Consider the following 12,325-nt stretch of genomic DNA (forward strand, 5'->3'; position numbering starts at 1 on the left):
TTTTTTCTTTCCACATCACTGCGCCCTCAAACATCCACCAAGAGCCGATGCGAGGTTCAATTCCACCTGTTACCATCCTACCCCGGGCATTCCCCGGGTAGGATTAGACATTACTTAGCGGCTTATTCGCCGTCCCCAGGCACGAAAACGTCCCGGGACTCAGATCTACCTTAACTATGTCTGTATGTGCAGTAAGGGTGGCAATATTGGTTTCTGTGCAATAGCAAAACCATGCGTTTTGTCAAGAACGCCACGCTTTAACGAAGGATACTACGTTGAGTAAACTATATACCATTTATTGAAAAAAGAACTGATTTATATTCCATACAACATTGACGATCCAAAAAAGTAAAGATAATACTGAGTCATGTATAATGTTTCAAAGTGAAAAAGCTGTTACTAAAACTCTGACTTTCTTCAAACAAATAAGGTGGAATATGATCAGAAGACTAACAAAAATTGTACTCAATATACAGGTGGTCGATCTGTAATAATGTATAACTTTTGATTTTATATTTTTATTAAATAAACTTACCTTGAAATATGGGCTTTAATTTAGAAAGATTGTTTTGTTCCAACCAAGCCAAAACAAATTAGCGGCTTTCCTACAGAAAAACTCACTACGTCCGGCAAGCGGTGCGTCGCCATTGCGTTTGATAAACCACGAGCACAAAGCAATTTTTTGATTTGCCCGGCTCCCTACCCTCGGGACAAGACCACCGTAAACAAGAGCCGATGCGATGCGAGGTTCAATTCCACCTGTTGCCATCCTACCCCGGGCATTCCCCAGGGCACATGTCCCAGAGGTTTCCGGGGGGGGGGGTGGTAACAGGTAGAATTGAACCACGCACAAGTATCAGAGCCCGTGGCGTAACAGAGATGACAATTTTTTAAAGCCTTTTTCAGACTTCTTTTCCGATTCGTCAACATTTTGTCGCCAGAAAAGTCTTCAACGAACGTGTCTGAAATAAATCTATTTATGCTAAGAAAATTCTGATAGACACGAGAGTCAATTACTGAGGCCTGTGACATAAAAGAGTGCAAATTTGTGAAAGTCTGTTTTGGAAGTGATGTCTTCACCGACTCGTCAACTTTCTTCCGAAAAATAAAGAACAGCGTGTGGGAAATTCGCGAACGGCACAACATCCAGGTGGTGAAGGGCTTTTTGATCCAGTACGGCTCGCTTCTATTCTCCTTTGCAGATGTTTAAAAGGGGTCAGCACCACCCTACCCATCCCCCCCCCCCCCCGCCCCTACTGTTTAAAGTGTGGGACTGACGCTGAAAAGGTCTGAGAAGGAGACTGGCTTTCTTGAATGCATCTAGAACTTTAGACAAGTTCAGGACATTTCTTTAAGTGTCAAATCAGGTTTTTGACCTTTTCCATTTTCTAAACGAAAGAACAAAAATATAGCTTATCAATTTTTGATCTTCTTAAATTGACTCCGTTTGGGAAAACAAGTTGATCTACTACATTCACACACTTCAAGAACACAGGCTGCTTCATGAACGGGAAGTGGAACTGAAGACCCTCTCATCCACCCACCCCTGTGACACAAAATCCTCATCCTCGGTCTCATCAGCTGCCTCATTTAGATTATCTCAGTCACCTAATTCAAAAGTTATTGAAAAGGCTGATAAATAAATTCCAACTTAGTTTATTGCTTGCAGGCGATACAAAGATAGTGGCTTGCATCTTGTTAGACAATTCCCAATCCACTGCGATTATAGTACGTTTTACCCGTGTGGTTTGATGACCAAAGACATCCTCCTCACAGTGCAAAACGTTCTGAAAGCATCTTCTGTCGCGGATATATATTACGCCGGATTTTGCTTTTTTTATTCTGGCCTTTCGTGAACTAACTTTGATCTGAATCCCTTCCGACTAAACAGCGGCAAAAACCTTTTGAGACAAACAAACAGCCGTATTAACTCTACATCCTTTTCCTATTGGATTGGTTGTTAGAAAATAACTTGTAGTTATAGCAGCTTAAGTAAACACTAATTAGGGAAAGGGATTGATAAACTATAACTCAATATAATTATGTGGCGCACCGACAGAAGTCTGGACTTAATAAAATGTCTTCAAGAGTTCGTGAGGGATGTGAAGATCTAGCTGACTTTTATGATAATATTAATGTAATCTGTGGCTCCGCCATACCTCTAAATGTCAATAATTAATATTTGAATATGAAGCACTTTTTAAGGGAATGTAAATTAAGGATTCTTTACTTTGTAGAAAGCGTTTCAACCGAAAAGCTCATAGGCTTTTTTTTTTCAGTGTTGAAGGAAGAGTATTTTTTTCTGGAAATTACCTAATGTAAAAAACTAAAAAAGGGCGAACGAGTACAGATTTTATTGAGCCCACAAAGCTTTGGTCAGCAACTAATGGCTAGTGTGTGTGGATAGAGACGATGGTGTTTGACAATGTTTTGTGATTTATGACAGGAGATTGATGGGAGCCCCAAACCTGAACATAAATGGCCACCTGAGGACTTCTGGACATCTGAGGGCTACTTGAAACGTTGGTATTGATCAAAAGACGAGCTGCAGACTGAGACATCAAGTGAATCAGAAGACGAGCTGGAGACTGGGACATCAATTGAATCAGGAGACGAGCTGGAGACTGGGACATCAATTGAATCAGGAGACGAGCTGGAGACTGGGACATCAATTGAATCAGGAGACGAGCTGGAGACTGGGACATCAAGTGAATCAGAAGACGACCAGGGACCTGGTGATTAGAATAAGATTTTATCGGTTGCTGTAACAATAGGCTAACATAAGCTGCACAAGAGACTGAACAAGAGGACCAGCAAGAGACTGGAACGGAGCAAATGGTCATGTGATCAACAAAAGGAGCAGAGCAGCAGGAACTGTAAGAAGTCCACACACCTAGACCTTAAGGTGGTATGGGTACATTTATGTCAGTTATGTCTTAGCACAGTGGTCAAGTGTACTGCGCGCGCGCAATTCCCGCCAAAACTGACGCTGACAAGTGCAAAGTCTCTCAATCTGTTTTAAAATCCTTTACTTTGAAGCAAAAACTACTGAAATCGAACGCTTTGAACGCCAAATGTGCACACATAATTTGATGATTGTTGTCTACCAGTTTTGCCGCCTCATATTTTTGTTCTGTGTCGTTGTATTTTATGTGAGATTCTCAGACAGACTTAAACATTTCAAGGCAATGAAAATCGGAAGTCCGAAGTGGCATTCATTTGACCGCTGTGTCTAAGGCGTGTAGGACTGAGACTGAGTAATGTAATCTAACACAGGAAAACCATGATGACGCGAAACAATGTAAGCACAGGAAGATGTCACATCAAAATAGAAATGAAAATAGTTATCTTACAGACATTGCTTATTTCACATGCATGTCTTGCTTTTGCGATGTTTGCTGGACACTTCTCGGAACTGAGTAAGTTTATCATTCTCGGGAAATAATTGGGTGATCATAGCATGAGACCCAAGCTTATTTTCCAGACGTGGGTGTTTCGGTGCGCCCGCGATCCTCTGTGCATGCTGACCGAATCTTTCCCAAACCCCGAAGATTTTCTGTTCTAGTCCCCGCCCCAGATGAACGCGTTTTCAAAGATAAAAATGTTCACCTGACAAACAAGATAAATCATTGTGGGTAAGATAACTTGTTTTAGCTCTAATTTAATGTGAGAGTCCACTGTCTGTGACAGTTGTTAAATCATTGCATTTGTTTCTTCCGAAAGCTTCATTTCAAGATCTTTAAACTGTTTTCTGTCAGTTTGTATTTGGGCGTGCAGGATGTTCATTTGATGTTATGTTGCTTACGGCCTGGTTCAAGCGTCGTGCTTTCATCATAGAGAACTCCATTGATGAATTAAGTTCAGCTTTGCATGACTGTGGATTCTAACCCACGACCTCCCAGATACCGGTCTTAGCTCTAACCACTGAGTAACGGACAGACTCTTGGTGAGCTAGGCCATTTCACTAAACGATGGCGACCCTGAGTACATTTATCCATACTTGTTGACGGACGAAAACCGTAAAAAACGCACAGAAAAGTTCTGTAAACTTAGTCAAACCTTCACACAATGTGTTAGTATACGAACGAATGTCGCAAAAATATGTCTGTGGTTGGTTTTTCTGACTGTGTTTAGTTCTCAGCGTATTGTGGTAAAATGTAGAGCCGCCATCTTTTTACTGCAGTGAACTGAATTCAATATGACGATAGCGCGGTGTTTTAACCAAGCCTAACATTGTGCATTTGCTAATCTTAAAGCATCTTTTCATTTTGCACTTTGTCGTGAAAATAAGGACCTGTACCTTGTTAAAATGTGTGATTTAAAGCTAAGGAGATGGCAAAGAGAATATTTCATTTAATACATAATCTTCGACGTTTCAATGTCATCGTCGCTTATTTCTCAAGCCAATGTTTTACAAACAGGAAGAATGGTTAATAAATGCCTGTGTGAATTAACGATGAACCGAGGATAAATAACTCGCAAAAAATTTCGGACGTTTCATTTTGGACACTTGCTTGAAACATAGCTAACGTAAATTTACGCCTGCAAAACACGTTTTAGACTGAAACAACATCTGTGAAAATGATATTTTACCTGCATCTTCAAGGTTTTACAGATACATCGACGGGAAAATAGGGAAAATTCTGTCTAAGCCGATTGGTATCTGAAGCAGTGTCTCAGTTAGAGTTCTCTCCATAAAGGAAACTAGCTGCTTTGAAATTAAAATCATCCGAAATTTTTTGCACGTAATGTAGGTGAAAACTGTAATGATGAAAGGTCTGGCGAAAAAAGAAAGTGTTGGTCACTTTGCGATTCAATAACACAGTAGCAACATTAAACAAAATGATTTGAATGGATGTAGAGTTCATTATATTGGATCGTTGCCAATTTGTAACTACGTTTTGCACAGGCAATTAAACCGTTATCTGCTAAAGTTGTAAGTATTAGACTTGATGGTGAAGAGTACATTGAGACATAGCCAAAGATTATGTCATCTGTTGTCAAGATAACATTGTCATTGTGAATTTTAGAAATTGAACACGGGTGGATGTTTGAGAAAACGAAAATGCTGTGGAAACACGAGGCGTGGACGAGTGTTTCCACTGGTCTTTCCAGTTCTCACAAACATTCCGTCATGAATGTTTCATCAGTCAGTGAAAACTAGGAAAGGAAGCTTGTACTTTCTTTCATGAAATGAACTTTGGAAATATTTTCCCTTTTCATAGCGTTTTGATGGTAGTTTTTCAAAGAATATTAGTTATTAGTGATAGTGTTAAGTTGACTTGCTTATATCATAAATTAGTATATACCACACAAATGAATAGTGCTTTTCGCGCGCTCTGATTGGTTAACTCGGAAGTGGTTAGCAAGTACTATTCACCTCCAAGCAGCCGGCGCGAGAGATTTCAAAATTTCCGACCGCTTGACACACATAAAATAACGTTTTGGTCCGCTAATTATTCAGCTTGTGTGGTATATACTAAAGCAATTATTCACCTCAGTGTCGGTGAAAGTGATGGATATTTACCTCGCCGCTTTTGCGGTTCTGTAAATATCCACCACTTTTCCCGTCCACTTCGGTGAATAATTGTTAATTATTTTTGTTTAGATTTTGTCGGAGTAACTGTAGTGAAATACCAGTTAAGTTATTGTAGTCAAGGATGCTGTTCCTATTAATTCTAGTGGTAACATCACTGTAAACAACATCGTCTACGTCAGTTTAAAGATGTCTGTCTCGTCGAACCCTTCTTGACCATAAATTAAAGTTTCTAAATCAGTTATTTGTAGATTTGATTTGCTTAATTGCATGCCTGTGGGGCCATTTATAAATATGTTAGAAACATATTTTTGTGTATTTATAATTTAAACAATTGGGAAAAGAGAAATGAATGTACAGTTGTTTGAGAGCTCTCTGGCAAGATTACCTTTCAAATATTAGCTAGCCTGATGAATATTTTGCAAAAGAGGTATGTAGGCACCTTTGCAAAGTAATTTACTTTCACTCAAACACAATAAAGAGTTTTGTCTAACTCGCGGAAGAGTTCATCTTGTGTTTGTTGTCCACAATGAAGGGGCGTTTGGGACGAGCGCGCGACAAAATAAAAATGAAAAGTATTGGGACGAGTGAAGTCGTGTTTCGAAAAGATGATGAATGTAGGGGCGGATCTTCGCTTTGCTACTGCCAATGTTGAATATTGCATTACCACTTTGGGATGGAAAAATCCAAAGACCATACGTATGGGAAGATTATGATGGAGACTAAATAGAGCCTTTATGGTTATACACTCTTTTATATTACAATACATTTTATAAGAATATTGGTGTTGAAATTTGCAAAAGTTTAAGAATATTTTAAGAATAAACTCAAGGCTGAGATGTTGAAAAGAACATCATTTTTTGTGTTGAAAATTTGTAAATAAAATTCAATAATATATATATTTTTTTACCTAAACCGTACAAAATTCTCTCCTTTTCGAAACCGCAAAACCAGCACCAGCTGTGTGGGTGTTTCGAAAACTCAGACCTCAGACCCTTGAAAAACTGAGACCATCCAGTGTCTCGAAAACTCAGACCCTTAAAAAATTCCAGACTCCATAATTTTTAACGCATATGTTGTAAACACACATACGTGCGCAATTCAGTCTCCGGTTGCGACTCGACAGATCTACCTGTTCATACTTTTCGTTACAAACAATTATGATGAAAATGAAAAATAAAAGTCGCAAGACAGATATTTCATCGCTTCAAGGGAGCTAAGCTCGATTACCAGCCGCTGTGATCGGGAAAGGAGCCCGCGCTCCTCCCTCGAGGAACGTAGACCAGACACGAGAGAGCAGCGGAAATCGAGCCTACCTTGCGCCTCGTTGGCAAAGAGATCAAGACAGGAAGCGCAGGGTTTAATGTTCAGGAGGCAGAGGAACAGTCGTACAACTCCACGTACATCCAACACAAATTGACTTGGACGAAGGAGAGAAGCTTGGGGAGAAGGCAGAATTGCTTTGTCTTGTTACCATGCTCGCGCGTCGCGCCCCCCTTTTTATATCGTGAACTGCTAACCACACGTCTCCAAGAAGATTTCCACCGATGTTGTTACTACTGCAACCACGATTTCTGCAATTTTTGTTTTATTTTTGTTGTTATTAGATTTGATTAGTAGTAGATTAGTATCTTAACGTGTATGAATAAAGTGTATAAATAAAGTTAAATAAATAAATAGATAAATAAACCAAGGTCTGGGAAAAGGAAGAGGTTTACATTTTGAAGACGTTAGCGGCACCCGATTTTCGGAAAAAAATCACCATTGGAACGTACTAAATTACGCTGTTAAAAACGGGAAAGTTGGATGCTAACAGGAGTAATACGATAACAGGTTGACGGAAAATAAGGCATATGCTTGCACAAATTTTGAACTTCTTGATATTTGGTTGAAAAAACAAAAAACGCGCTTTTGAATAATAATAATAAATAATAATAATAATAATAATAATAATAATGAATTACTGACAATAAATTGTGAAAGCTGTGTAGTAAGACATAAATTTTTCAAAGCAACGAAGATGTCAGGTAAGTGCACGGAGAGTTTTGTAAGTACAACTTGACACCGAGAGTGAGTTTTTCCCCGTCCATATAAATTCACTGCGTAATCTATTTTTCAACATGACGTTTTCAAATTTTCCTGCATTTTAAGGTCCAGTCATCTTGATGATTTCGTTCGTTGTGAAGGCAAAGAAACCTTTTGACTCGGGGGAGAGGGGTACTCCCTTGTATACACTGCATGGGTATGTGGGGCACCGAAGGTTATGATTTTTTAGCAGTGTTTTGGTTTAAAAAACGGAGTTGAGTTTTACCATTTTGGTCTGAAATAGCTAGGCTGTGTTTTTACACGCTTGCCTGGAATTGAGTATGTTGTTTATATTTAAAGCAATTAATCTTTATTCATTAAAATCGGGGAATTATAAACCCTTCTCAAAGGGAAGCCGATGCTTGGTGACAGGCGTAAATGTATTAGAGATATGACCTGTATATATTAGTGTATATATTAGAGACATGCTGAGTTTTGAGGGGTGAAGCAGGGGTGGCTCGATTTGTGGGTCAGTTCTGCTGTAAAAAATTATACTTTGGAGAAGTGTCACGTACTGAAGGAAAGAATACGAGGGTAGCCCAAATCTAGGTGTTTGGTTAGTTTAGGAGCAGCGCACAGAAAACGGCGAGAGAAAAAATAAGAGTACAGCACTGGAATCCTCTCCGCATTTCTCTCTCGCCGCTTTTGTAAACGTTCTCAACTAACCGAACGCAAAAGCCTGGAATCGAACTTTAACTGTATAAATCGTAGTCCACGCTGTGTAATATACAGCCCGTACCAGTACGGGGCAATCAAAATGCTCTAAATGTTAACTCGATAGTAGCGGACACTATGAACGAAGAGTGATCTAATCTATAATTTAGTTACAAAGAAATGACAACTGCTTTTGATTTTGGAAAGCTCTTTATTCTACACTCTACGAACTTGAAGATATCACAAGCAAAACCCCTACAACTACTCCATGTGCTTCAAGTTACTGCACCGTCTCCCGTTTCTACGGCGCCTGACAGGGCTTCCTCTTCCTCAGATGCCCTGAAAAATTATATTACACCTTCATCACTGAATGCTAGACTACGAGTAGTCGGCTTTTGTTCCTGAAATCCTCCACGCGTGGAACTCAGTTAATATTATACAAATTAGGGAAAGAAATGAGGAGGGAATGGGGAGAGGAAAGAAAAAATCCTTTCCCATTTTTCTCCTCACCTGCGCTTCTCGCGGCTCGCCGCTTGATCGAGAAGCCTAGTTCTCGCAGGCTAGGAAAAGAAAGAGACTGCTCGCAGTCTAACTGAAAGCCCACACCTTGATTAACTTAAAATTTAAATGGTATAACATTTTATTGTCTATTTTTTTAACTGAATTCCTTGCAAAAGAGACTCGCAGTTGGTCGATTCTTGGAAACTAAAAACATAATGCTCCTTCTGAGCCAATAAATATAGCTTATGCCCACTTCTCAAACTTATTTATACTACATCAAGTTAAAAGAAATAATAACTATCAAATGCTTGGAAATATGTATTGATCAACAGAAACTTTTGAAATTTCATTTCTCCATTTTTTCTTTATTTAGTCTTTAGATATATCAAACAACCGACAAACTGCTCGCAAAAATCCGGGGACAAATATCCGAGCATATTTTCCAAATACATCTCACAGATAGAAGATGGAGACCCACAACAGAAGCTTGCGGAACACCATACGATAAACTCGAGCAAAAGGAAGGAATCTCATGTCCCAAGTAGAAAAAAACTGTTTTCGATTAACATCATTTTTATTTCAGCCCTCTCTCACCTTGATCGGACAGCCGTACAGCTCAGCACGCATGCTGATATGGCTGTGCCATGTCAACGGATGGATTCGGACAAAACGGGCATGGAATGGCGGGAAGATCTTGTGAACAACAATGGAGTCCCGATCAAAGTTGCCCCGAAAAACCTGAAATAAAAAATGAAATTAAATAATAGTTAAATCACAGATTTGAAATAAATTACTGAATAGTTTGTTCGCTATCTTGTTGCCGAGAGCAGACTGCTAATTTAGACTAGTCAATATTCATATTCTCGTTATTAGACTGGAACTAGCTTGCAATGGAGGCTCAGGTATTAGTTGTAGACTAGTTTATGTGATCAGCGTGACTCACATGTGTCACGCGTTGTCGGCTTCAATACACCAGTGACAGCTGGAAAGAAAGCCGACTTCGAAAAACAACTTAAACCTTGGCCTCGCTATTTCATACACAACTTCATCCGATAACTGTTATATAGCATCAATCTTGCTACTTTATGACACACTTAGTGACTAATGACTCAATGATACCCTGATAAAACGTACAATGAGATTATGAAATCTCGAGCACGTAATCTCATTTCTTTAGTATAAATCTACTAGTCTTTTAAAATTTAAACAAAATTTCGAAACTGCTACTTTGAGAACACAGGGAAGCAGCAGATCGCATACTGCTAGGCTACTCACAATCAACCACAGAATAGATAGTGGGTAGCGTAGCCAAGCAGAGAATGGCATTCGTGATAGAACGTTAGTACATTTATACATAAAAATCTAGTGGCCCTCTTTCGCACAAAAATAGATCTGTCTACAACATATTTCTTGGAACATCAGAAGTAAAGTTACAACGAAGAAAAGCAAAGAAAATAACGCACATTTTGGTTTCACCAAGTTTTGTTTTGCGTTCCTAGCTAATTATCACTTAAGTTACTGGTCCCTACTCGTCTCTCTGAATTCGAATTCTAGTGTTTTTATACGCCATCCTTTAATCTTTAACGCTTGTTAATCAAAAAAGTAGTGTACAAATCGCTGTTCGGATCGTCATGAAATATAAGCGCATAAATGACAACCTTATTTCCCATCCTATATTCTACTAGGACAGGCTGAAAATGAATCAGAGACGAGGAATCATAATGAATTCAAAACTATTACCTTCTTTTTACCCCGCACTGTATACTGAACCCAAAAAGAACCTGCGAGGCTGTAAGACAGCGAGTAACTAGTTATCCATTAAGAAGCATCTTGTCTTCCTTGGGTCGCTACTTTAGTAGCGGTTGTGGGAGTTCCCAGATCAATCTGCAGCCATTGCTTGACGTTATTCGTCTTGGCACACCAGGATCCTGCCTTACCTGAAGCAGCTGCCAAGTTTAAACGGGCAAGCGTGGCCGCATAGGCAGCGCTGAGAACAGTTGAGGCAGTCAAGGCACTGTCTGGAATCCGGCCATCTTCAATCCCAAGTGACATGGAGCACTGATAGCCTAAAGATAAAACGATAGTAACAAACATGATGAATAAAATGATCATTAGGGTGTCAAGGGCAGCTAAACTTCCTTCAGTCTGAAGGAGATAAATGCAAACAGTCTTGTTTTGAAAATCTGTTTCTGTTAAAAAAGAAAAACAGCTTTACAAACTTCCACAATTTCTTTCGGTTAATTTACGACTTTACAAGAGTAACGTTGCGCTGGATTACGTAAAGATCTAAGAATCTTAATTAAATGCAGTATTTTCTAAATGTAATATTTTCCGATATACTTATTGACATATTTCTGTTTGCTGCAATTATTAGCCCCCAAACTCTAGACCGTTTTTCGCATTTTAGATTGCATAATAGTAAAAAAAATAATATTAAAAAAACAAATATATCGCGAAAATTCAACATTTCGTCGCCAAATGTGCACTACAAAATATAAAAAATACAATCCTAACCAACAGCAAATAGGCACTAAATTAATTTAAAAATTAGTGACCTTTATAACTGGGTTAAAAAAAAAGTTGCCAAAAGTTTTGCTTTGGTTACACTGTACGCAGAATCTTAAAACTCGAAAATTTGAGTAGGATCACTCGGTACTTTACTTTCAGATGCAGGTAAGACCAACCATTTTTGACACGTAGATCCCTTATAACAACTAACCCTCTGAATATTCAATGAATCTCTCCTCTACTCACTGAAAATTTCTAACAATATGACGCTTTTGACGTCATTGCAATTTTGCGTGCAGAAGTCTTTTTTTTTTTCGTTCAGCTATGTATTAATGGAGTTTTCATGCTACTAAACATAGCAATGAAAGACAAGATAATGTCCAGACAAATTAACCAGTCTGGTTAATTTGTCTAAAGCAAAATTTCAATGGAACGGGTATGCCATCAAGGATCGTTTTTCGGTCCCTTACTATCGAACATTAACCAGAACGATATGTCAGCTCATGTTAAAGACGCAAATTTAACCATGTATCCTGATGATCACCAAATGTACGTCAAAGGAAGGCACCATGAAACAGTAGGACGCAGATTGAAAACTCATGGCCTGCAAGCACTGTCCTGGTATTCGAATAATTTTCTCCTGGCCAATCCAGACAAGTGTCAGTCTCTAAACATCAAATCTATGGAAACTCGATAAGAACAAGAGCGACAAAACACTGAACATAAACGATCTATACATTGTGAACACTGAATTAATCAAACTACTAGGAGTTCACATAGATGACAATCTCAACTTTACTGAGCATAGTGGCAAATTATGTACTAAGGCAAGCCAGAAAGTTGGAGTACTCTCTCGTCTTTTAAACTTTTAAGTTTAAATACCCTGCAAGGCTAAGCTGCTACCGTATAAATCCTTTATACTCCCTTACTTAACTTACTGCCATCTAACCTGGCATTTTTACAAGTTATCAGACAAACGGAAGTTAGAAAGAAAACAAGAACGAGCCTCAAGGGTGATATTTAAATCCCACTCCGATACAT

The 12,325-nt window shown here is 38.9% G+C and overlaps 1 protein-coding gene and 1 pseudogene across 4 annotated transcripts in view; one reads left to right on the top strand and one right to left on the bottom strand.

The window, feature by feature from the left end:
• LOC145500339 (uncharacterized) overlaps window positions 1-6,407 on the top strand; it is a 29,215-nt pseudogene extending 22,808 nt beyond the window's left edge. Inside the window, exon 7 of the transcript XR_014051048.1 lies at window positions 2,447-6,407. The product of XR_014051048.1 is annotated as an uncharacterized LOC145500339 (transcript). The remainder of the gene's footprint in view (window positions 1-2,446) is intronic.
• LOC145500349 (uncharacterized) overlaps window positions 1-12,325 on the bottom strand; it is a 64,884-nt gene that overhangs the window by 36,380 nt on the left and 16,179 nt on the right. The window contains exons 12-14 of one of the 3 annotated variants that reach the window (XM_081479862.1): window positions 10,517-10,842; window positions 9,371-9,514; window positions 8,488-8,614 (exon numbers count right to left, since the gene is read on the bottom strand). The exons of the other annotated variants lie outside the window; for them this stretch is intronic. Coding sequence (XP_081335988.1) covers window positions 10,595-10,842 — 248 coding nt within the window. The 3' untranslated portion in view covers window positions 8,488-8,614; window positions 9,371-9,514; window positions 10,517-10,594. Of the gene's footprint in view, window positions 1-8,487; window positions 8,615-9,370; window positions 9,515-10,516; window positions 10,843-12,325 lie in introns of those variants that run through there. 3 annotated transcript variants of the gene reach the window in all.

The sequence above is a fragment of the Orbicella franksi genome, chromosome 10 (assembly GCF_964199315.1).
Source record: "Orbicella franksi chromosome 10, jaOrbFran1.1, whole genome shotgun sequence".
NCBI lineage: Eukaryota > Metazoa > Cnidaria > Anthozoa > Scleractinia > Merulinidae > Orbicella > Orbicella franksi.